Source organism: Euleptes europaea, chromosome 14, assembly GCF_029931775.1.
Source record: "Euleptes europaea isolate rEulEur1 chromosome 14, rEulEur1.hap1, whole genome shotgun sequence".
NCBI classification, from domain to species: Eukaryota; Metazoa; Chordata; class Lepidosauria; order Squamata; family Sphaerodactylidae; genus Euleptes; species Euleptes europaea.
This window is the reverse complement of record NC_079325.1, coordinates 330001-353442: the sequence shown is the minus strand read 5'-3', so window position 1 is coordinate 353442 and position 23442 is coordinate 330001. Positions and strand designations below refer to the sequence as shown.

The following is a 23442-nucleotide window of genomic DNA, read 5'->3' as shown; positions in this document are numbered from 1 at the left end:
AGACAGTTTTATGAAACATAGAATTAGGATTGTGCTTACCGTTAAATGGTAAAGGAGATTAGATGGATTTAACTCTATGCGTCTGTCTCATAACTACTACCAATCCCATAACTTGCATTTTCTATTAAAAAAAATCATTCTGCCCCTTTTGACCTGCAAAAGCTTTTCTAGTAATTTGAATTCTTATTGATGAGATATTTTTGACCCCCCCCCCCCATGTCTTGTGGAGGGGCTCTCGCAGAGCAGAAGGTCCAGTGAGCCCTGGTGGTTGAGCGTGTTCCTGTAAAATATACTGGACTATGTGGACCTTGGTCTGATCTAGTAAAACAACTCATACAGGGTCACTCAACCCCCAGGAGTTATAACTTGGCTGTTCCTGCTCTTGGCTTGGATACCCTGGGAGTTAGAATTTCCAGAAATTTTGAAGCCACGGGGGTGGGTGGGAACCTATTCTCCCCCTGCCCTCAGGAAAAAGGAAATGTTGGGGGAAACTGAAATATATGCAATACTTTCCTATCAACTTATTTGACTGATTTAACAATATAAAATGTATCACTTATAACTTAGTTAGCATATACTATTTGGAATATTTATGGAAATTGCAAATATAAATATATTTTTCTGTAAGAGAAATTAAATGTATACACAATAATGTTTATACTATGGTTTTTAATTGTAAGCTGCTTAGTCTCTCTCTCTCACTCTCACTCTCTCTGTCTCTCTCTCTCTCTCTCTCACTCTCACTCTCTCTGTCTCTCTCTCTCTCTCTCTCTCTGTATATGAGAGACTTGCAAACTGCTGCTTTTTTCTCCCATAGGGGGAAGCGGGTGTGCGCCACCTGAAAAGGTGGTGCAGGACTGCTGCCATCCTGGGCAGCGTTCCCGGGGCGAAAGGGGTTTGGAATCTGCCTAATGGCAGCTCCACTCCCTGGGAACACCCCCCGGGACACCAGCATGGGGACTTGCGCCAGGAAAACACAGGTGGGAGGCCCTGCTGGCGCCTGAGCCCCGCACTGCTGCTGTGGTTCAGGAGGGCCGACGTAAGTGGCACTACGCTGGCATCCGTGCCAGTTTGCATGGCACAAGTGGCACAGATGCTGGCATAAGGGTCATGCCAGCTTGTGAGAGCATTCGGTCCCCCTTCTGAAATACACTGTAGGCCAGACTTTAAAACATTGAAAAGTCTGAACTCTGTAAGGATGTATTATCCCTAAACACACTATAGCATGGTAATTGTTATCAAAATTATTTACATTTTTTAAAAAATCTTGAAATATTGCATATGTCTACAGTAAAAAACTGCCTCCCCCACTGTTTCCCCAAATTTCCCAATTGGAAAAATGGGAAAAGTCCGCGGAAAAGAGCCTCTCTGAGCCCAACCTTTGAGTTGGGGAGGGCGGGGCTAAAATGCAATAAATAAATAAAAATGGGAAACGTTTCACATTTTTAGTGTGAAAAACCTTGTCTTAAGAAACATTCCATTCATTCTAAAACAGAAAATATTCTGTATGTGTGTTTTTCCAGTGCTTGCCCAAATTTACCAATTTTTCTGTTGGAAAAGTGGAAAAAATCCCTTGGAAAAAAATAAAACCAAACAAGACACATTTCCCTACCAAATTTTTAAAGTTTTTTTTTCTGGGCCTTCACATCTCTCTTTGTACCATTTACACATGTTTGTGATCCAACCCAAAATACACCCCCCCCCCCAATATAAGTAGACGATGTTGGTCGCTGAAAAAGACCTTGACAGGAAGGGGGAGGGCTCCGTTCAGTCCCACCCAGTGGTTCTTGTGTGGTCTGTTAGTTAGACCTGCCCATTTGTGACTGGGGTGGGCCTGCTTGCAATCCGGAGAGAAGCCAGGAGGGGGCTGGGGGATTCCTTGGGTGTGATGGATGCAGTCAAGGCAGAGCCCGATTGTGTTTGCATTGAGGGTGGAGCTGGTATTGCTTACTGACTGACAGAGGAGATCCATGATGGTGTTTTGCTCTCTGTACTGGGAGAGAAGGGTGAATTCTGGACCTGGGTCTTTGTTAGTTCCAGAAGAAGCATGGCTAGGTCTAGAGCAATGCCCCTGGCTGCCACTTCACGTGGGCACATCACAGAGGTGTGGTGGGGCCTCTTCATAGAGGTGTGGTGGGGTCTCTGCAGATGGTTTCAACTATCAGCTTGCTTGTTTGCAAGAAATGGGCATTAATGACCTGTGCTGTGAAGCAGTTAAAACATTCTGGAGACTTCCTCTGTCATACCAGCTTGCGAACGTGCCGTGGCGTTTGAGCACGTGACGGTGGGTGAGGGGACGGCTTCTGCCTGCTGCTGTGGCGAAAACACAAATATATTTGCCCGTCTTGCTTAGCGCTAACGGCCTCATCACGGCTTTATGATGGGATGTGAATTGTTGTGCCCAATAAGGCTTTAATAGTCTTTCCTCAAATGAGCAGTTGGGATGCATCATCTCGGGGGGGGGGGGCAGCGAAGAGCTTGGCGGAGAATATTAATAGAGGAGTCGTTTTGCTGCATCCTGTGGGGTTCCTTTTGCTCTCCCCCTCCCCAGGCTGTGGATGGCCCCTTGGTCCTGACTGGCAGTCTTATGGCTCTTTGCCTAGGTGCAGCTATGAAGGTGCCCAGATGCTGGCACCAGGAGCTGGGAGTGCCCCAGCGCTGTGGCTCCATCCTCAGGCTTTCTCTTAAAACGAGCACGGCTAAAAGAGGAAGCAAATCGGAATGGCTGTGGTAGCTTCCAGCTTATTTTGGAGAAGCTTCTGCCCCACTCGAGCTTTTGACAGCCCCCACAGAAGATGGGGTAGAGCAAGGGACTGAGGTGAAGCGAAGCAAACTGTTCTGCGTGGAGGTGTGTGCATGTTGGTCCTTCAATTCTGGGCAAGCAGCAGAAACTCCCCCGCTGACCTGCTTGGTGATCCACAGCAGCCCACTGGCAGGGGTGGTGTGTCCCTGCTGGCCTGTCTGGATCTCTCTGGGGCCTTTCAGAACGTTGACTGTGGTCTCCTGCTGGACTGGCTGGCTGGGATGGGTGTCGTGAGGAAAAGCACGGCATAAGCTTCACGCTTTCCTTGGAGTCAGGGACCGGAAGGTGACGCTGTGGGGCTTTTGCTTGGCCACTGGCCTGTGGGGTACTGCAAGAATCTCTCTTGACCCCCTGTAGTCTTTGATATTTACATGAAGCCCCTTGGAGATCTTGTCTGGAGATCTGGGGCACAGCACCATCAATAGGTGAAGGACACGCTGCCCTGGCTCTCTTTCCATCTAAACCCCGAGAGGCAGCAGGAGTGTGCCTGAAGACAGTGAAAGATTAAACGGGGGCTTAATTTATTGACACTTCATCCAGACGAGATGAAATTACTAGGGGTAGGGAGCAAAGTTGATTGAGGAAAAGGTGCTGCACCTGTTCTGGATGGGGTTACACTTTCTCCCGAAGGATCAGGTTGCCATCTGGGGGCACTTCTAGAGTCCACATTGTTATCAGACAACGTTGGAAGCTGAAATGAATGCCTTTCCCAGCTGAGGCCAGCCTGCCTGCAGTGGCCGTTCCTGGAGAAAGTTGATCCAGCCGTTGTTATGAGCGCCGGGGTAATCTTCACCTTGGATTAATCTAATACAGTCTACATCAGGGCTGCTGGTGAAGACAGTTCGAAAACCTCCTTTGCTACAAAATGTGACCTCCAGGGTCCTTACCAGGATGTGCTGGAATGACCGTATAAAGTCAGTTCTGTTGCTAGTGGGGCCTCTGGTGTTGTTGGTGCTTCCAGGCTCAGCTTAGGGGGCAGCTTTTGTCCTTCAAAGGCCTGTTGTGGGCGGGGTCCAGAGAATCTGAAGTGCGATCGCTGCCTACATTGGCTGGTCTGGGGCTTAAGAGCCATGCATGGGGGGGGGGCATCTTGCAGGAACCAGACACAGCTGAGGTTCGGTTGGCTGGGATCTCCAGGCTGGCTTTTTCAGTGACTGTGGCCAGTGCTGTCTTTGCCGGCCTTCTGGATTGAACTGAGACCTGTTCTTTCCCAGAAGGCCTTCTGATTGGATGGGTTGGGATGGTGCTTATTGAGATACATTCCCCTGTGCACGTTTGATGGTTTTATGTTGACCTGCGTTGTTCATATATTTTAAGAGTGTGTGTTTTGTGATCTGCCTGGAGGACCTAACTGTTCTGGATGGGGTAGCGCCCTCCTGGAAGGAACAGGAGGCTCTTGGCCCCAGGCCTACTGCTGGAGAAGCAGGTGGCAGCTCTGGTCCAGAGTGCCTTTTACCAGCTTTGACTGGTTAGCCAGCTGTGGCCTTTCCTGGTGAAGAAAGATCTGGCCACTGTGGTGTATGCCCTGGATACATCTAGATTAGATTACTGCAATGCGCTCTATGTGGGGCTGCTCTCAAAAGTGTTCAGAAACTTAAATGAGGGCTAAACTCTGCAGCTGGGATATTGGCTGGAGTGGGTCGTAGGGGCCAGATCGCTCCCGTCTTCCTGGTCCGCCTGCACTGGCTCCCGATGTGTTTCTGGGCACAATTGAAGGTTCTGGTCTGGACCTCCACAGCACGGTTTGGGAGCAACATGCCTGAAGGACTGCCTATTCCCCTATGAACCTGCCCGACTGTTATGGTCACCTTTGGAGCACCTGCTTTGGGTGCCCCCACATTCAAAGTTTAGGTGAACACATGAAGCTGCCTTTCACTGAATCAGGCCCTTGGTCCATCAAAGTCAGTCTTGTCTTCTCAGACCGGCAGCTGCTCTCCAGGGTCTCTCAGGCGGAGGTCTTTCACATCACCTACTTGCCTAGTCCCTTGAACTGGAGATGCCACTGGGGATTAAACCTGGGACCTTCTGCATGCCAAGCAGAGGCTCTACCACTGAGCCATGGCTGGTTCTGCCCCCCCCCCCGGGAGCAGTGGGGCCGAGGTGGGGAGAGGGGCTTGGCCAGGCCGCTGCAGGGGGGAGCCCTGCTGTTGTTCAGACGGCTGCTGCTCTCTCTGCGTTGGGGCCTCCCAGTGCTGGTTCTGCCTGGTTCTTAGAGCCCTTCTCTCCCTTTCTTGGCTGCCTCGGCATTTGTTTAACAAGCTGCTTCTTGTTCTCTCTGCCTGGGCTCTGCCATGCATCAGGGCATGCCTGGAGTAGAAAGGGGCAGGGGGGCTGCCCTGGCTCTTCCCTGGTCAAGCCCCAGAACCAGCCATCAGTGCAGGCCTGAAGGGGGCAGGGGGAGAGGAAGGAGTGTGTGGGAAGGGAGACATCCCTGGCAGGGATGCCCGCCCCCCTGTGCCAGACCTGCACAGCCCCTGCCCCGTTCTCGTGTAGAAATCTAATAGAAAATTTCCCTCCTGCCTGGGGTCTGGAACAGAAAACTCTCATTCCAAAGTGCCAAAATCTGTGTGATGGTGAGGGGCTGTGATCAGACTCCCCCTACTGAGTAACATATTTGCAGAAAACAGTTGTGGGCAGTGGCAACAGGAAGGGTTTTATAATTAACTCTTCCCCACAGTGCCGTTTCCTTGCTTGGTTGGAAATGCCCCCACCCCTGCCACTTCCAGCATTGGTGTGGGGGGGAAGAGTGGCACAACGTGGCACCTTCTCTTGGTCCCCTGCTGGAGGAATGGTGTGTGGAGGAGGGTGAGATCCCCCCTCCCTCTGGTGCTGTGATTCCAGTTTTTATCAGGCCCCCAAATCAGAAGCTTGCTAGCAGTGTAGCTAGTTTGGCACAAAGAGTTCCAAACTGACTTCTGTTCTGTTCTGCTGTTTGTTTGAATGTTTTAGGCAAGTGTTACTTCCTTTGTCCCAGAGCTGCTGTAAAAGATGCTTGTGCTTGTGTGGAGCGAATCTCTGGAAGTGCTACCGCTCTTGGCTGTGAGCATTTGGCGACTGCTGCCTATGTGCATTCTGGAGCATTCTCAGAACTTGTCGGTTGAAACACACCAGGAGAATATTGTCGAAGGCTTTCACGGTCAGAGTTCATTGGTTCTTGTAGGTTATCCGGGCTGTGTAACCGTGGTCTTGGATCTGTGTAACCGTGGTCTTCCAAGACCATGGTTACACAGCCCGGATAACCTACAAGACACCAGGAGAATCTTCCATCCTTTCCTCCGTAGTCCATGGCAGTTGTGAGAGCTAGCTACCTTTTCAGGGGGAGGGTGAAATGGGACTCCTGAATGTGCTAATGATCTGGTAATTTCCCCTTCATGCTTTAGGCCAAAGTTCATTGCCCCACCCCCCTCTCTGGGGTAGTCTGCATGCTGGGGATGTAAGACATGTCGATGGTGAAGCTTCATGCAGGTAGGGAATCTGGTGGCTGAAAGCTAGGGTGGGCTGAGGCTCGCCTGTCTTTCTTCTGGAGATGGTTACTCCAGCAGCCTCTCCTGGAGACAGGTGCTTCCTTCGCGAGCGATTTTCTTTGTGTTGCGGGGAGTCTGGGGCACGTGGCTGGGCAGGAAGCGCCCCCTTTCAATGGCATTTGGATTCCTGGCTCGTAATAACCTTGGGCTCCTTCTCTCCGCAGTGTGCACTGAAGATGTTGGAACCAGCCTCTACTTTGTGAACGACTCAATCCAGCAGGTGACCTTCTCCAGCACTGTCGGGGTGGTGATCCCCTGCCCAGCAGCCGGGTCCCCCAGTGCCACCCTCCGCTGGTACCTTGCCACTGGGGATGACATCTATGATGTCCCGCACATCCGCCACGTCCACGCCAATGGGACGCTGCAACTCTATCCATTCTCGCCATCTGCCTTCAATAGCTTTATCCATGACAACGACTATTTCTGTACCGCAGAGAACTCTGTGGGCAAAATCAGAAGCCCAAATATCCGGGTTAAAGCAGGTATTGGCTGACGGGTGGTTTTGCGGGGTTTGCTCTGGCTCTTCACTTCTCCTTGGGCAGGATTTTCCTTCCTATGGGCAGCTTCATTCAGACAAGTTGGGGGGGGGGAGAAAGCTGAGGAGGAGGAGGAAGAGAGTTGAGGTTGTCAACAGACCACAGGCTTGGTCAGAGGTGCCCTTATCCATCTAGTTCAGCATGGAGAGGTTTTATCACGTTTGATGCCAGTGGATAAGAAGTACATCGTTGGAGTGGGAAATATATTCTACTGTTGGAATATCTGTTGGTGTAGAAGAGCACCAGCTTTTACACGGAGCAGATCCCTGCATCATGCAGATTTCTAGAAACACGCTGGATGGCGTTTGTTGGTGGGGCCCAGTTCTGTTTCCTGGAGCGTGGAGTTGTCCTAGGCGAGCTCCCTTTGTAAACCATACTTTGTTTGGGCTGTAGCTCAACAAGCAAACTGAAGACTAATAAGGGAGTGAAAAGAGATGAGTCGAGTGCCACAGTTCTTATGGTCAATGATTGACTAAGGCTGGGTGGGCTGAAAGCCCCCAGTGACTCCATTAGGTAACCTATTAAGCACTGGCAGGCAAAGCACGCACGCGTCAGGGACCAAAGGAGCTCGCCTTCTTCGTTGTGTTGCAATGTAGACTGGCATTAAATACCCCAGAAGTGAATAATTCACCAGATTTACAGAATTAGTTATGAGGGGGTGGGCATTTTATTTTAAAGGCGAGTGCAAGTAATTATCTCCTGGTGTAGAGCAGGAGCGATGCTTGGCAGAAGAAACACTTCTCTGGCTCAGCCCAGAGGCTATATTCCTGTCTTCAGGTTCTCAGCAGGCCATGGTTACTCTCCACACCTTGGAGAGGTTAGAAACAAAGTAGGGAAGAGAAATTGGATGGAAAGGGAGGGTGCAGGGTGGGCCTGTGATGTTGATCACAGACAGATGCTGATTCCCTAACCCAGCCAAGTCCCCCTTTTCTCTGAGATTCTGAAATGACAAGATGACTCCTCCCACAAGGTGGTGGGATGAGCAAGTCACACAGCTGCAGGGGGTGGGGTGATGCCAGGGGCTTGCTCTGGGCTCTGTGCCCTCCTCAAGTGTCCCCGCTGGCTGTGGCTAAGCCTGGGCAGCATCTTCTTCTACAGCCAGACAAACACCTGCAGTCACGTTTGCCCTGAGCTCATGCCTATATATTTGGACCACCACAAAAGGCTCCTGGTCCCTGTGACCCACTTTGGGGGCTCCAGTGTGCCTCTGGTGTTGGCTTTTGAAAGAGGAATCTGCTCTCAAAGTTTATTTTTTCCCCTACCTTTCAGATGGCAGAAATTGAGATACAAGTGTGCTGGTAGGATAGAGTGCAGCAGTTTTGAGCTCTTTCTCAAGTATTGAGTATAGAATCATAGAGTTGAAGGGGCAACAGAGGCCATCTAGTCCAACCCCCTGCTCAATGCAGGATCAGCTAGAGCATCCCTGACAAGTGCTTGTCCAGCCTCTGCTTAAAGACTGCCAGTGGTGGTGGGGGGGAGCTCACCACCTCCCTAGCTAGCTGATTCCACTGTCGAACAAATCTTACTATAAAAAATGTTTCCTAATATCTAGTCGGTACCTCTCCACCTGTAATTCAAACCCATTATTGTGATTCCTATCCTCTGCTGCCAACAGGAACAAGTCCCTGCCCTCTGAGAGACAGCCCTTCAGATACTTAAAAAGAGTAATCATGTCCCCCCTCAACCTCCTCTTCTCCAGACTAAACATTCCCAACTCCCTCAGCCTTTCCTCGTAGGGCTTGGTCTCCAGGCCCCTGATCATCCTTGTCTTATGCTTATGTTTAGCCTGGAGAGGAGACGACTGAGAGGCAATACAATAACCAGCTTCAAGTACTTGAAGGGCTGTCATAGAGAGGAGGGTGCCGAGTTGTTTTCTGTTGCCCCAGAACCAACGGGTTGAAATTAAATCAAAAGAGTTTTTGGCTAAACATTAGGAAGAACTTTCTGACAGTGGTTCCTCAGTGGAACAGGCTTCCTCAGGAGGTGGTGGGCTCTCCTTCTTTGGAGGGTTTTTAAGCAGAGGCTGCATGGCCATCTGACAGCAATGCTGATTCTGTGAAATTAGGCAGATCCCGAGAGGTAGGGCAGGAAGGATTGCGTCAGTCTCGGCTCTCGTGGCCCCCTCTTGCATGGCCAGGGAAATGCAGATTGCCACTTTGGGGTTAGGAAGCAATTTTCCTCCAGGCCAGATTGGCCAGGGATCCTGGATGCGGGTTTTTTTTTGCCATCTTCTGGGCATGGAGCAGGGGTCACTGGGTGTGTGTATGGGGGAGTAGTTGTGAATTTCCTGCATTGTGCAAGGTGTTGGACTAGATGACCCTGGTGGTCCCTTCCAACTGTATGATTCTATGATTTATTACTTCATTCATTTATACCCCTTCTTTCTCCCCTTGAGCCCCATCATTCTCCTGTCCTCCATTTTATCCTCTTAACAACCCTGTTTGGTAGGTTAGGCTGAGAGAGTGTGACCTGGCCTAAGGGCACCCAGCGAGCTTCCATGGCATGAGTGAGGACTCGAACCTGGGCCTTCCAGATACTAGTGTGACACTCTTAACCAGTACATCCCACTGGCTCTCTTTTGCCATTTTCTTACAGAAAGCAATGACATTTATGCTATAATATGGCAAATAGTACAATTGTATATGTTAACTAAATTATAAATGATGTATTTTATGTTATTAAATCAGTAAAATAAGTTTTTCCCTTGGGAAAAAACAAGGGAAAACATTTCCCCCCATGGTTTCATAATTTCAGGTTAGTTTACGCCTCTAGTTGTAGCATGCATCTGCAGTTTTTTAAAATATTTGCAAGATTTTTATAAAATTAATATTTAATATTCAGTAATAATACTAACCTTCTCCCCTTCATTCTTGGCCCTGTTGTGCTGCTTTTGCATTATTAAAGAATACCACCTGGGGCCCCAGAAGGAATTATTGGAGGAAGGGGAACAATTTGGAAATTATACCCCCACCCCCCTCAAATCTACACCTCCAGGATTCTGTAAGCTCTCAGGGTCTTGATCAGCCCAATTTTTCTCTCCTCCCTTTTTCTTCCACTAATGCAGTGTTTCCCAACCCCACCTGTGGGTCGGGACTCAGAAGTAGGTCGCGAAGCCTCTGCAAGTGGGGTGGGGGCCAGCCCCCCAATGGCCACCCGTGTCTTTTCCAGGGCTCTCTTTTGTGTTTTGGAAACTAAGATCTGACCCTGGAAAACATCTCTTCCATGTCATACATCCGTTGGCATTTTTCTTCTTCACTGCATGTACATGTTGATGAAGTAAATGTGTCCTGATGCTCACTGGAGTGAGTTTCTTAGAATCTTAGGAAGGTTAGAGGGAGAAACAGGGAAGGCGGCCAGAGGCTGGAACGGAGCCTCCATATGCAAAGCCCTACGTATGTTGGAACGCCACTTGCTTGGGGTTCATAGTGGGGGCAGCTGCCTCCTTTGTGTGATGTTTGTTGGTTTCTCAGGAGCACCTGGTTAGTCACTGTAGATAACAGAATGCTGAACTAGATTGGTGCCCAAGGTCCTCATTTGCCTCGGGTGCCAAAAAACCTTGGGCCAGCCCTGGATGGGTCAGCGTACCAAGTAACTTTGGACTTGTGGGTCACCATACCACAAAGGTTCGGAACCACTGTTTTAGTGGACTCTCGGTAGCTTTCAACATCTTCTGCATTTTATTGGGTTTGTGGTATGCTGTTCCAGGTGGGAAGCCTCCCCTCCCCACTGGAAAAGTTCACAGCCCACAATCTCAGACATTCATATGGAGGGCAGGGATTGCCCCCAGACAATTTCTTGTAGAAGTGTCCCATAGCAAGGAGTTCTTGTAAATGTACAGATCTCCTGAAGAGTGGAAGGTTGTGGGGTGTGGTGAATGTAGGGAGTGAGATGTTATGTGCAGTTTTGTCTTCTGGTAGCCGTTCCATCCCGCTGACCCCTCCCCCATCTCTCTTCTTCCTCAGTTTTCAGGGAACCTTACACAGTCCGGGTGGAGGATCAAAGGTCAATGCGTGGAAACGTGGCTGTTTTCAAGTGCCTCATCCCTTCTTCGGTGCAAGAGTACGTCAGCGTTGTGTCCTGGGAGAAAGACACAGTTTCCATCATCCCCGGTAAGGCGGACAGCCAGCCTCTTCTCCCCCCTCCGCCCTGTGCTCAATTCTGCCCTCACGTGGTATTCAGCTTGGCACCAAGGCGGCTCGCTTCTCTGGTCTGCCCCTCTTTCTTGCCAAGAGGTGCGGTTGGGGCAGGCTGAGGGTGGGACCCTCCGTTGCTAAGCCCCAGTGCAAACAGGGCACAAAGGCTTTTGGAAGAGTACCCAAGGCCAGGAAGAGTCCGGTGGCCTCCGAAAGACTGAGACATTTATTGTGGCCGAGGCTTGGAAGAGATTTGTCCCCAGGCCAAGCTGGCCTCTGTGGGGCTCCTGGCCGAAGGCTTCTTGGACCTTTTGGCTCCAGTTGTGTAGCTGGGGAGTGAGCGAGCGGAGGGGTCCTCCTGTGCTTGTGCGGAAGGCACAAGGTGGTGTAAGGAGATGCCATTGGAGGGGCTTCCTTACCCAGCGAGAGTGCGTCCACACTGGAGTGACTCTGGATTTTTGTGTGTTTATTCAGAAATGTGCTAGAGAATGTTTGAACTTCTTTGGAAATAGTCAAACAAAATAATCTGAAATGAACCTTTTGAGACCTGACTTGTCTTTAGAGGCTGTCTTGTTGTCCAGCCTCGGAAACTGCTTGGCTACCCGGCATCAAACCCCCCCACCCCCAAAGCCACCATTCAGCAGAGATCTCCAGGGTTTAGCCTGGGCCAAAGTGGGGAAGGGGTTGCCAAGAGAGCCCCCCACCCATCTGACCTTTTCAGTGCAAGCTGTGCAATATTAGAAAAAAACAGTTTTATAAATTGTTCATTGATTTTTGAGCAGTGTTTGCCTGGGGCAGCAGCTGCTTTGGTCTGCTGGGTAATGTTCCTGAGCAGTTTTTGCGGTAGTTCTCAACGGCTGGATCAGGCCACAAGGATGATTTTTCTTTGGTGTGCATGCCGCACAGGAGTGTGCAACAATTGCACCACCGGCCTCTCCAGGGACGCTGGAGAATGGAAAGGCCTAACAAAAGGCGAAGCCACACCCTGCTCTCTGGAGCACGGGAGCACAGCCCACCTGGGGAGGGGAGAGTTGGCTTGTGCTAGAAGAACCGTCCTCAGGATTCTGGGAGGTGCAATCAGGCGTGTCCGTGAATTTCTGCCTTGCAACCTCATGTTGCTGCTGTCTTTTGAAGCATTCTGCTTTCAGCGCAGGGACTGAAGGCTAGACGTGGGTCGTGCACAAGGAAGAGGCAGCCCCAGCCCCTCAGGCTTCTGTGTGCTCCTCTTTCAGTGCCGCCTTTGTGTCCCTTCACTCTGTTGCATGGGGACTTCCTTGACAGCCAACATTTAGGGGTCATTTGAGGTGACCTCTTACTTTCAGTGGAGCAAAACCATTTTGATAACCTCCTTCCTTACCAGCGATAGTGTTCTTTTTAAGCAGTTTGAGGTCTGAGTGGGTCCTGGAGCTTTCTTTCCCCCGTTTCCTTGGAGTCTCGGTTGTTGTGCTGCTGACTCGGGTGAGTTTGGAGGAGCTGGGTGTGTGTGTGTGGCCTCTGCCTCTGGGTGTGTGGCTGGGTTTGGTGTCACAGGGGTTGGGACGGATATGTCACGGCTTTGCCCCTAAGGCTTTGCCCCTAAGGCTGGCTTGCTGCTTTTGCTTCTGACCCTTCCAGGAGTGGGCAATTGTTGTCCTTTCTAGTGAGGAGGATCTTGAAAGAGCCTGTTCGTAACAGCTGGGGATGCTGGTTGTGAAGTTCTTCATTAGCAGGCTTGAGTGCTTCATGTAAGAGACTTGCGGTGGGGAAGAAGCACGTTTCTAGGACTGTTTCCAGGCTGGGCTGTGTCTGTGCCTGCCAGGAGCAAGGAGGTCAGCAGACTTCCTTATGCTTGGTCCTGATTGGAAAGGCCATTTTCTCCTTCTGTGGTTGGCTCTGCTTCCTGAGGGCTATTTTCCCTGTTGTTTTTAGGGTTACATTTCCCCCCTCCTTTGTGGTTGGTGATGCTCTTGCATTGGCCTGGGACACTGACTGGGTCAACTGGAGTATTCGACAGGAGTGCTCGCTCCCCAGCGGCTTCTCTCTTCATCTGTGAGATCCCTTTCCCGAGGCTCACTAAGAGAATTATGGAAGCCACAGTGAGCTGGGAGATGGTTGAAGTGTGCTGTGTTGGCTCAGACACTTCATGGAACCCCTTTGAATGACTGGCCGTGAAAGTCACCCACTGAGATTCACGGCGAGGAGGGACTGGGGCGTAGGGGCCAGAGTCCTAAGCCGATCTCTAAGCACGACACCACGCTGCCTGCCTGGTGACAGAGCACTGGTTAAGGGGAATTTCCTCCCAGTTCCGATGGGGGGGGGGGCATGTGACCTAGCCTCCAGATCCCCATTAATGCCAGTTATGGGTGCACCTCCCCCAAAAGATCTGTGGCCTACATAAACCCAAAGGCACGGGGCAACATCTTACCAAAGACCTCTTTAAAATGGCAGGAGTGTGGGAGCCAGGCACCCCAAGAACGTTTGGCCTCAGGATGTCAGAGTGAGGGGGAAAGGCCTGTCTCTTGATCCGAGGGAGACTTGATAAAATGCCTTCTGTACATGGGACCTAACCGCTTGGATACCACCGAAATGCATTCATCAAAAGACTTTTTTGAAAATCCAGCATTCCTCATGTTAAATCGCGTGGGCGATACACGAAGAACGGAGACGGAGTTCCAACAGCAAACGCTTTATTCAGAACAGGCAGAACAGAACTAACTACTGTGATCAGACCCCTGCTTTAATGCCCGCTTGGCCGCCTGTGGCCACTCCCCCCCTCAAGTCCGTGACTGGGGAGGATAACCCCAGTAGCCAATAGGAGCATGCAGTCCAGGAGCCCGGGAATGGTTTCCCTTTAACAATACACACTAGGACTTGTTTCCCTTTAACCCAATCCGTAGGAATTATTTCCCATTAAACCAATCAGTAGGAATTGTTTCCCTTTAACCCAGTCAGTACATACACAACACCTCACACCTTTTTGGCCCTAAAGCATGACCTAGGTTTGCAAGACAAGTAATCATAAAAGCCAGTGAAATTCCCTTTTAAAATACAATTCCAGGATAATTCAATAAGCAACCCAGGAAGGACCATTTGGTTACTTCTCAGACAGCATCAGCATATCCATGTCAATCTTAACATCCCCTCTAGCGCCCCTTCTATACAGCTGGGCTACATTATCGTGTCATAGCCCAAATTTCTCAGTATATACCAGTAAGGAATGCATAGCTTCACCAAAGCCCTGGTCCAGTACTAGGAGAGATCCCAATACTGGACCAACAGCAGCTCTTTCCCACTGGCAACAACAGCCAGGAAAGAGACGAGAGGAAGGCCTTGAACTCTGGCATTTTGTGGTGTTTGGGGGGCTGGGCTGGGCAGCCCCACACAGGGACTGCAGCAGAAGGCACCAGATAAAAGGGGTTCAGGGACCTGATCCTGGAGTTTATGAAGAGCTGCAGTAACTACCCCTCCTGACTCCCCTGACAGCAGAATCCTTTACATACTTACTCAGAAATAATCTAATAACCAGCTAGGCTTACTCCCTGGTAAATGTGCAGAACATTGCAGCCTAGGCTATAACCCTGTGCACACTTATTTGAACGTGGTTTGGCTTCCTTCTGAGTAAACCCCTAGGATTGACCTGCACATCTTTTGAAGGGGCAAACGTTTTGCAGCCGTGGGCAGCCTCTGGGCCCTCTGTTTGCATTTAGCACCCCCTAGTGCTGCTACCGGTGGCCTGAGCAGCTCCTGGGGCAATGCCAGATTGACCTAAGAGCCACCCTGATTGGTTGGATGAGCTCGTTTCTCCCGGTCGCAGGCAGCTCCCAGTGGTCACAGTCTGTGCTTCTCATCCTGAATAAAGGCTGCCTGCCTCCGTCTGGGATAATTCTGCTCCTCCACCTGGGCCTCCTCCTGGGATTTCATTGATTCTTCCCCCATGTTAATTTTTATTATTATTATTGGTTAGACTATGTCTACAATGTAGTTTTGTTTGTCCCAATTCCTTATAGTGAAGGTGTATTGTATTACTGGATCTGTGGGAAGGGGGGGAAAATATAGATTTTCATTGTATTGCTATAGTTGTTATTGTCGAGGTTTTTGTTGTGTGGCATGTTGTGCTACAGTGATGGGCTGTTGAGCCAAATGCAGGGGAAGGGGGTCCACTGGGGATGCCAGCGAGGGGCCGGGGAGCCCAGACATCTGGGGACGTAGGAGGTAGGGCAGTGGGAGCAGATGGTGGGAGCCAGCGTGGTGTAGTGGTTAAGAGTGGTGGTTTGGAGCGGCAAACTCTGATCTGGAGAACCGGGATCGATTCCCCTCTCCTCCACATGAGCGGCGGAGGCTAATCTGGTGAACCGGGTTGGTTTCCCCACTCCTCCACATGAAGCCAGCTGGGTGACCTTGGGCTAGTCACAGCTCTCTTAGAGCTCTCTCAGCCCTGCCTACCACACAGGGTGTCTGTTGTGGGGAGGGGAAGGTGATTGTAAGCCACTTTGATTCTTCCTTAAGTGGTAGAGAAAGTCAGCATATAAAAACCAACTCTTCTTCTTCTTTAAGGGAAGGGGTCGGAGATGTGGATAAGTTCGAACCCCTTCCAGTCTGCACCCCATCCAGAGAAACGACGGTCGGAGGGAGAGGAATTACCCATGTCCAACACTGTTGTTGTGCAACGCCAGGTCCATTAGCAATAAGACCGCCACCCTGCAAGACTATTTTGTTGTGCAAGGTCTCAAGACCTGGGTGCAAGAAGGCGGGGCCGTCACCCTGGAAGAACTGGCTCCCCCAGGTTTCTTGGTCCTTCACCAGTCGTGGACAATTGGGTGGGGTTGGGGGGTGGCGCCGTGTGTCCGGGAGGCTTTCTCCTTCAGGGCCCGACCCGGAGATACCTGTCATTGAATGAGTGGACCTGGTGTGGGAAGCTGAGGAGAGCTGGGATATCTGGCTCATGTACCAGCCGTCCAACGCATGGGCAGATATACCCTTCCAGGTTTTTAGAGGCTGGTGGCAGGCCTGGGCCTTGGAGTTTCCCAGACAAATAGTTCTGGGCCGACTTCCACGTCCACATGCTGTGGGCCTACCCCCTTCATCGCAGGCCCTGGGACCTGGGTGTCGGCCATGGTGGCACTGGGGCTCTCCCAATTTGTTTCGGGTCCCACACACCAAGCAGGACACATGCTGGATTCGATCTTTGGGTTAGGGGTAGGTGTGGGTCTGATGCCAAAAGAGGAAGTGGTCAGACCACCTAGTCAGACCATGGTCAGACCACCTAGTCCTGAAGGCCCGGATTAATATCCCAGTTCCACCCTGTTGGGCGGCGAGCTGATTTTCGCTCGCCTGCGGAGACTCGTGGATCTGATTGGATTCCAAAGATCAAAAGCTTATACCCTGAAAATCTTGCTGGTCACTAAGGTGCTATTGACAAGAGCCCCATGGCGCAGAGTGGGAAGCTGCAGTATTGCAGTCCAAGCTCTGTTCATGACCTGAGTTTGATCCCAGCAGAAGTCGGTTTCAGGCAGCCGGCTCAAGGTTGACTCAGCCTTCCATCCTTCGGTAAAATGAGTACCCAGTTTGCTGGGGGTTAAGTATTGATGACTGGGGAAGGCAATGAGAAACCACCCTGTAAACATAGTCTTCCTAGTGAAGGCACCCCATGGGTTAGTAATGACCCGGTGCTTATCAGAAGCCTTACTGAAATCAAGATACATTCATACAGCTTTACTGAAATCAAGATAAACTATGTCTACAGCATTCCCCTGATCCAGCAAGGTAGTAACTTTCTCAAAAAAGGAGATAAGATTAGTCTGACATGACTAGTTCTTGAGAGACTCGTGCTGGCACTTTAAAGACTAACATCTTGTGGCACCTTAAAGACCAACAGATCTGTTGAAGCGGAAGCTGTCATGTGTCCCCCCCCCCCAAAGCTTCTGATTCGATAAATCTCTACGCTTCTAAAGTGCCACAAGACTCCTTGTTGTGTGTGACTGCAGCAGGTGAACACGGCTACTTTGCTGGTGCCTGGAAATTCAGAAGCCGTTCGGTGAAATTCAGTGGTGAGAGAAGCACCTCAATCTGGCCGTGTGTTAGTCTTTGTTCCGGCCAGCCTGAATCCCCCCCCCCCTTTGCTATCAAGTCACAGCCAACTTACGGCAACCCCTCCTGGGGTTTTCAGGGCAAGAGACAAAGAAGAGGTACTTTGCCATTGGCTGCCTCTGCATAGCGACCCTGGGCTTCCTGGGTGGTCTCCCATCCCAGGCCTGGTGAGGCCTGACCCTGCTGAGCTCCTGAGATGGCCTGGGCCCTTCAGGTCAGGGTATTTCCTTAGCAGCACAGGAATGTGGTTTTCTTTGCAGGGTGTGTGTGTGTGTGTGTGTGTGTGTGGTGGCGGCTGGCCAGCCTTTTTATTTGGCTGCCCAGAGGGCGCCCGCAGAGCCCATTCGAGAGGAGGCTCTGCCACAGCAGCCGCTTCCTCCTGGGGAGTGGGGGGTCCTGTGCAGTTGCCGAGTGTCCCTCTCCTCCCCCACCCTCGGCCCGGTCATGCTGTTTGTCAAATTACTACCTGCATTATTTGGTTAACTTGGCAGTACCGAAACTTACCCTGAAATCAAAGATAAATTCTAGAATAGGAGCTTATCCTGCATATAAATCACCATTAGCCTGGCTCATTTTTGTCTAATGCCTGCCTCACTGTGCTGCTGCCTAAAAATGTGTGTTTAGTCAAGTCAAGGGTTGCAGAGAAATTATAGGTTTTTCAAAAACCCATTTGCTTTGCTGGTGCTCACATCAAAATCAATCTTGCCTTTAGTTCTCAATCCCCCCGCAAACATGCGGTACCACTCACTGAGTTCTGGCATTTAATGAAGGGTAGCATTAAGTCAGAATAAACCAGTGGTGCTTGCAGAAAGACGTGCCTCGTGTGAGATTTTGTTGTGCACCAAGGCACTGATGTGAAAGACTGTGGCTGGCCATGGCTCCTGATATGTAGGTGTGTTAAAAATTCATTTTGGTGGAATTGCGGCGCAGCCAGCCTGTTTCCCTCATGCTGTTGGGAGCAGGAAGAGCTGATCTCTTGGGGATCTTATAGCAAAACTCCACTTTCAAGAAACAAAGCAGCACGGCCCTGTGTGCTTGGATGGGGGGGATCGTCTGGCTACGGGGAGCAAATGCAGATGTTCCTGATCCAAAGAACTGCAGGCTGCAAGGAGTGCGATATTGGGGGGGGGGGTGTCATCTCAGCAACCGCCTTGCAGCTCTCCCCCCTTGGGCATGATTTATACTGGAGCCAGTTCTCTAAGGTGTGTGTTGAGGGTCAGCAGGGAATAGAATCAGTCGCTGTGCTGCTGAGGCCCATTTCAGAAGCCGCAGTACTTGAACCCATCACCTCAGTGAAGCCCATCTTGGTCCCTGGCGGTGGGTAGGCGGGGCACTCAGCTCCTGGTGCCCATTTGAGAGGGCAGAAGGGGTGGGTGGGATTTGGGCTTTTCAGACGGACTCTTGTGCAAGGGGTGCCGCCAGGCGGTGTCTGTGGCCCGTTTCTGCACGGATTAGAGGTGCCCCAAGGCTTTGATGCTGCCAGGAGGTGGGGGTTTCCTCCATTGCGCTGGTGGCGCATCTGGGCACCTCTTGGGATTTCACTGCTTTTCTGATATTTCTCAAGCCTGCTTTGTGCCGAAGGTTTGGGCAGGATCCCAGGGAGGCCTGAACGGCTGCTGCTGCGTCCCTGGGAAAACCCATGTTCTCCTGCCCTCGGAAGGCAGCCGTTCTCCCGGACCCCTCTCCCCATGACAGCCGTTTCCTCCCCTCACCACCCAGGAGCTTCGGTTTTTAAAAAGTCTGTATATATTGAAATACCCACCGTAAGAGTAGGTGACGGCTTCTCTGAACTCTTTGCTTTCACTGGCTGAAAAGCAAGACTGAAGCCCCTCCCCTTTCATCTCCCCAACCGAAGGGGCTGGAGACTTGGGTGTGTTTTTCATGAAATGAAAGCTGGGAATTCACGGAAGCCGGGACCCCCACCCCACCCCACCCCTCCCCACCCCGGCTGTTGCCATGCCCTAGCAATACAACCATACTCCAGGGCTGGCATTTGTATTCATTTTTTGCCCCGGTGGCCCCCAGGAGGGGAAGGGCTGCTTGGCACGCTGCTGGCCTCTCCGGGAGCAGGGACCCAGTGGTGAGGGATGGGGGAGGCCTTGACCTGAGCCCCAGGAGGGGGGCTGCCGGTCAGAGGAGACTAGGCTGGACTGAGGCAGTGAGCCTGCGGGACCCCCTCGCTTGCCCTTCTCTTGCCCTCATTCCGTCGTCCTATCTACAGCCCTGTAATAGTGCCTGCTTGGGACTAGAGCTTGATCCAGGAAGGTTGGATGCTCGTGTTTTGCTGGAGAGGTAAAAGGAATCCATCATCTTAGACCCGTCTTCTGGCATTATCTGGTCGGATACTACTTTCCCTGCCTCTGTGGTGTGTTATCATTTAGTCTTTAACATTCTAGAAGAAAATGAACCTATATATTTTAAGACATCGTTTTATTTTGTTTCCAGATATAATGAGTGCCTGGAGACTCAGCATGAGGCTACCAAAAATTAAAGCTATCTGGCGTATTTATGGCTGTTGTGTCCTCATTCATATTCAGCTGCCTGCATTAAGCCTTTGCATTTCTACTTGGCTACCAGCCTCAGCCGGGTGGTGCCTCAGCCAGGCCCCCAAATGATGCTCACTCACTGCCCCAATGCTGGTCCAAGGCACGGCCTCGGGTGGGCCCACAGACCTCTGCTTGGTCCTCTCTCAATAAGCAGAGTCTCTTTAAAAAACAGCGGTCTCTTGCTGCTGCAAAGACTATGGGCTGGTGGGGGGCAAGAACCATAGAAAGAGCAAACAAGTTATTCTTGTTTGTGTTGCTCCTTTTTGAGGGGAGGGGGGAGCGTTTGGAGGGGAAGGAGGGTGGCCGCAGGCCCGCAGCAGCAGGGCATCCCTGGCTCCGTGTGCCTACTTTCCTCAGTCAGTGGGTGCTTTGGGTCTGGCACGACGGCTGTCCTTGCCTAGCTCTTCCTGCCGTGTTGCTCGCTCCCAAGTGCTTTAAGAGGGGAGTGGACATGTTTATGGAGGAGAGGGCTATCCACGGCTACTAGTAAAAATGGATATTAGTCATGATGCATCCCTGTTCTCTCCAGGATCGGAGAAGCATGCCTATTATTTTAGGTGCTGTGGAACACGGGCAGGATGCTGCTGTTGCAGTCATCTTATTTGTGGACTTCCTAGAGGCACCTAGTTGGCCACTGTGGGAACAGACTGCTGGACTTGATGGGCCTGGGTCTGAGCCAGCAGGGCTTTCCTTATGTTCTTATGTAGGACGGGGATACCCATGGTTACTAGTCAAAATGAATACTAGTCATGATGCAAACCTATTCCCTCCAGGATTGGAGGAGCAGGCCTATTGCATTAAGTGCTGTGGAACACAGGTGGAATAATGCTGCTACAGTTTGTCTTGTTTGGGGGCTTCCTAGAGGCACCTGGTTGGCCACTGTGTGTGAACAGACTGCTGGGCTTGATGGGCCTTCTTGGTCTGAGCCAGCAGGGCCTTTCTTATGTTCTTATGTGTGCATCCGTGGCCCCTGCCAAATCATGCATTTGCATTAAGCAGAGAGCTACAAGGGTATTCTGAAAGCAGGTGCCAGTTGTGTCCACCCTTACCCTGGGATAGGTAGCAGCGGGGGTGGGGGGGAGAGAAGGAGCTGGTGACTGGACTGGTAGGAGACCAGCCCCCCGATGTCTTTGTTTGTCCAAGTACAGGAACAGCAGACTGGGGCTTTCCTGTCATGCCTGGAACATCTCCCCCCCCTCCCTCCTCCCCCCGTTTGCGTAATGGATATCTTGTCTGATTGAAGGCTTCTGAGCATCTGATTGAAGATTTCTGGTTTGCACACCATTTTGTGATACATGAGTTGGTTCTGACGTGACTTTTGTCTTTGGAATCTCTTGTGGGGGGCCCGTTGGGTCCCCAGCTCCTCTTAAGGGGAGCTGCCAAATGCAATCATGTGCATCAGGTCAGATAAGCAGCTGAACAACGGAGAAGGATTTTCTCTTGACATGTCAGCTACACCAGACACCTCCCTCTCTGGGATACATCTAGGTGTTCATTGTACAAAGATGGAGAAGTGGTTGTTGGCACAGCACATGTGCAAAATGAGCGTTTGACTTGCAAGTTAGAGAGAAGACTTTGCTTGTCCCATTTTGAAGTTTCTGCCTGGGCAGAACTTTGGAGAGCAAGCATGGGCCCTTCTCTTAGGGTCAAACTGTGTGTGTTAAGTGCTGTCAGGTCGCTTCCGACTCATGGCAACCCTATGAATCAGTGTCCTCCAAAATGTCATATCTTTGACATCCTTGCTCAGATCTTGACTGAGTCCATCCATCTCTTGTTGGGTCTTCCTCTTTTCCTGCTGCCCTCAACTTTTCCTAGCATGACTGTCTTTTCTAGTGACTCTTGTCTTCTCATAATGTGACCAAAATACGACAGCCTCAGTTTAGTCATTTTAGCTTCTAGGGTCAGTTCAGGCTTGATTTGATTTATAACCCACTGATTTTTTTTTTTTGGGCAGTCCACGGTATCCATAACCCTCTCCTCCAATTCCACATCTCAAAGGAATCTATTTTCTTCCTATTAGCTTTCTTCATTGTCCAGCTTTCACACCCATACATAGTAAAAGGGAATACGATGGCATGAATTAACTTAATCTTGGTGGCCAGTGACACATCCTGACACTTCAGAATCTTTTCTAACTCCTTCATGGCTGCCTTTCCCAGTCTCAATCTACACATTACATTTTTTTAGTGCTTTGAAGTAGCACAGGAGCTTCTGAACTGAATGAGGGGGTGGACCCACACACCTTACCTCCCCGATCCAAGGCACCCCTTTTCTCTGAGTGGTTAGGAAAATGCAGACGGAATGATGTGGATTCTGCTCTTTGTAGAAGGAGGTAGCTTTGGGGTGATGTTGGGGGGGCAGTTGAGATTGGAGGAGGAGGCAGAAGGGCCCCTTCCTTATCGCCTCTTGACTCCAGTCTCCTTTGGGAGGAGGGTCCTTTGTGGCTTCTGCACTGAAGCCCTTGTGTGACCCCCCCCCCACATCTCTGACAGTTGGGCTCTGCTCTTTCATCCACCTTGTTGGGGTGTGTGTGGGGGGCTTCCCATTTCCACCCAGACGTAAGAGTGGCTGGCCAAGGAAGGGCTTGCTGGGCAGCTGCTGCGGGCCCTTTGGCCCTTTGGCTCTCCTGCCCCAGGCACACGTCGCTGGGCCCTCCCGTCTCAGTGGGAACACGGGTGGAGCTCTACAAGCAGAAAGAAGAACTGATTTAGTTCTCCTTCCTGCTCCCCTTCCTGCCAAATGATGCAAGCCTGGACACATGGGCAAGAAAAAACTCCATGGCCCTGGGTGGGAATGTGCCATAGATGTGCCATGAAATGGGAATGATCCAGCGTCATCTAAATATATTCATCATCAGCTTGGGAATTCCCGGCTGCTTTTGATGCGTGGAAGCCATGTCTGGTGCCTTTTGCATGGGAGCAGTTTTTTTCCGTTTCTATGCCAAGCTAATATCCCTCTGTGTTGCATTGTTTGGTTCTCCACCCTGCCCACTTCCAACAAAACCCACCTGCTCCTGGGGTGTCTTCCCTCCTGCTGTGCCCCCCCCCCCCCCCCCCGTGGGAGAGTTTATGTTCAGACTGGTTATAGAGGGAAGGCGCTGAAGACGTCATTCTCCCCAAATGGGGTGAGATTCTGTCTGAAATAATTCCATCCTTCCCTGGAGTCTTGGTGTGAATTTTATCTAATCACCATGGCAACAGATAAAAAAAGGTGTGAGCACCACATCTCGCTTTTTGCTGAGATAATTCAGATTTAGATATTCAGATCAGATTGGAGATGTAGATTTCAAATGGAACAGGAACAGCGGAATGTCAGCTGCCATTGTGGGGCCTTGTGTAGGACAAAGGAGACCATTTTGTGCCACTGCGCATGGAGCTGTAGCCCGGTGCCCTGATAATTCAGTTTTGTTTTTGATGTAACAGTTACATATAAACAAAATGAATGAAGTGCAGATGCTGGCAATGGACAGGAGGGGCGGGGGGTGGAGTCCCTCCACCTGCAAGGTGATTCCTTAATCAAGAGCCGGTGACTCTCACAAGGTCGAAGGTTTTAAACCCCCCCCCCTTTTGAATGGCTATTATGGCTCCCCATGAGACCATCCTCTGCTTGTCAGACACAGTCTTCTGATCAGCAGCTGTTCTTCCATGGGAAGGGGGCATGCTCCCAGATGGACTTGCCAGGCCTCCCGCCAGCACCTGCAGCCCTCGTCCTCACCTGCAGCCCTCTTGCTGGTCACCAGGCTCAGCCTGGCAACCCGGCTTCCAAATGACCCAGTAGATCGGCTGGCCCATTCCCAAAGGTCTGCTTGGCTGGGTGACACAGTCCTGTCCTGTT

The 23442-nt window shown here is 51.0% G+C and overlaps 1 protein-coding gene across 1 annotated transcript in view; it reads left to right on the top strand.

Moving 5' to 3' along the window:
• The first annotated feature begins 6494 nt into the window (after positions 1-6494).
• DSCAML1 (DS cell adhesion molecule like 1) overlaps positions 6495-23442 on the top strand; it is a 161259-nt gene continuing 144311 nt past the window's right edge. Inside the window, exons 1-2 of the mRNA XM_056860252.1 lie at positions 6495-6809; positions 10826-10972. Of these exons, the coding sequence (XP_056716230.1) occupies positions 10870-10972 (103 nt within the window). The 5' untranslated portion in view covers positions 6495-6809; positions 10826-10869. The remainder of the gene's footprint in view (positions 6810-10825; positions 10973-23442) is intronic.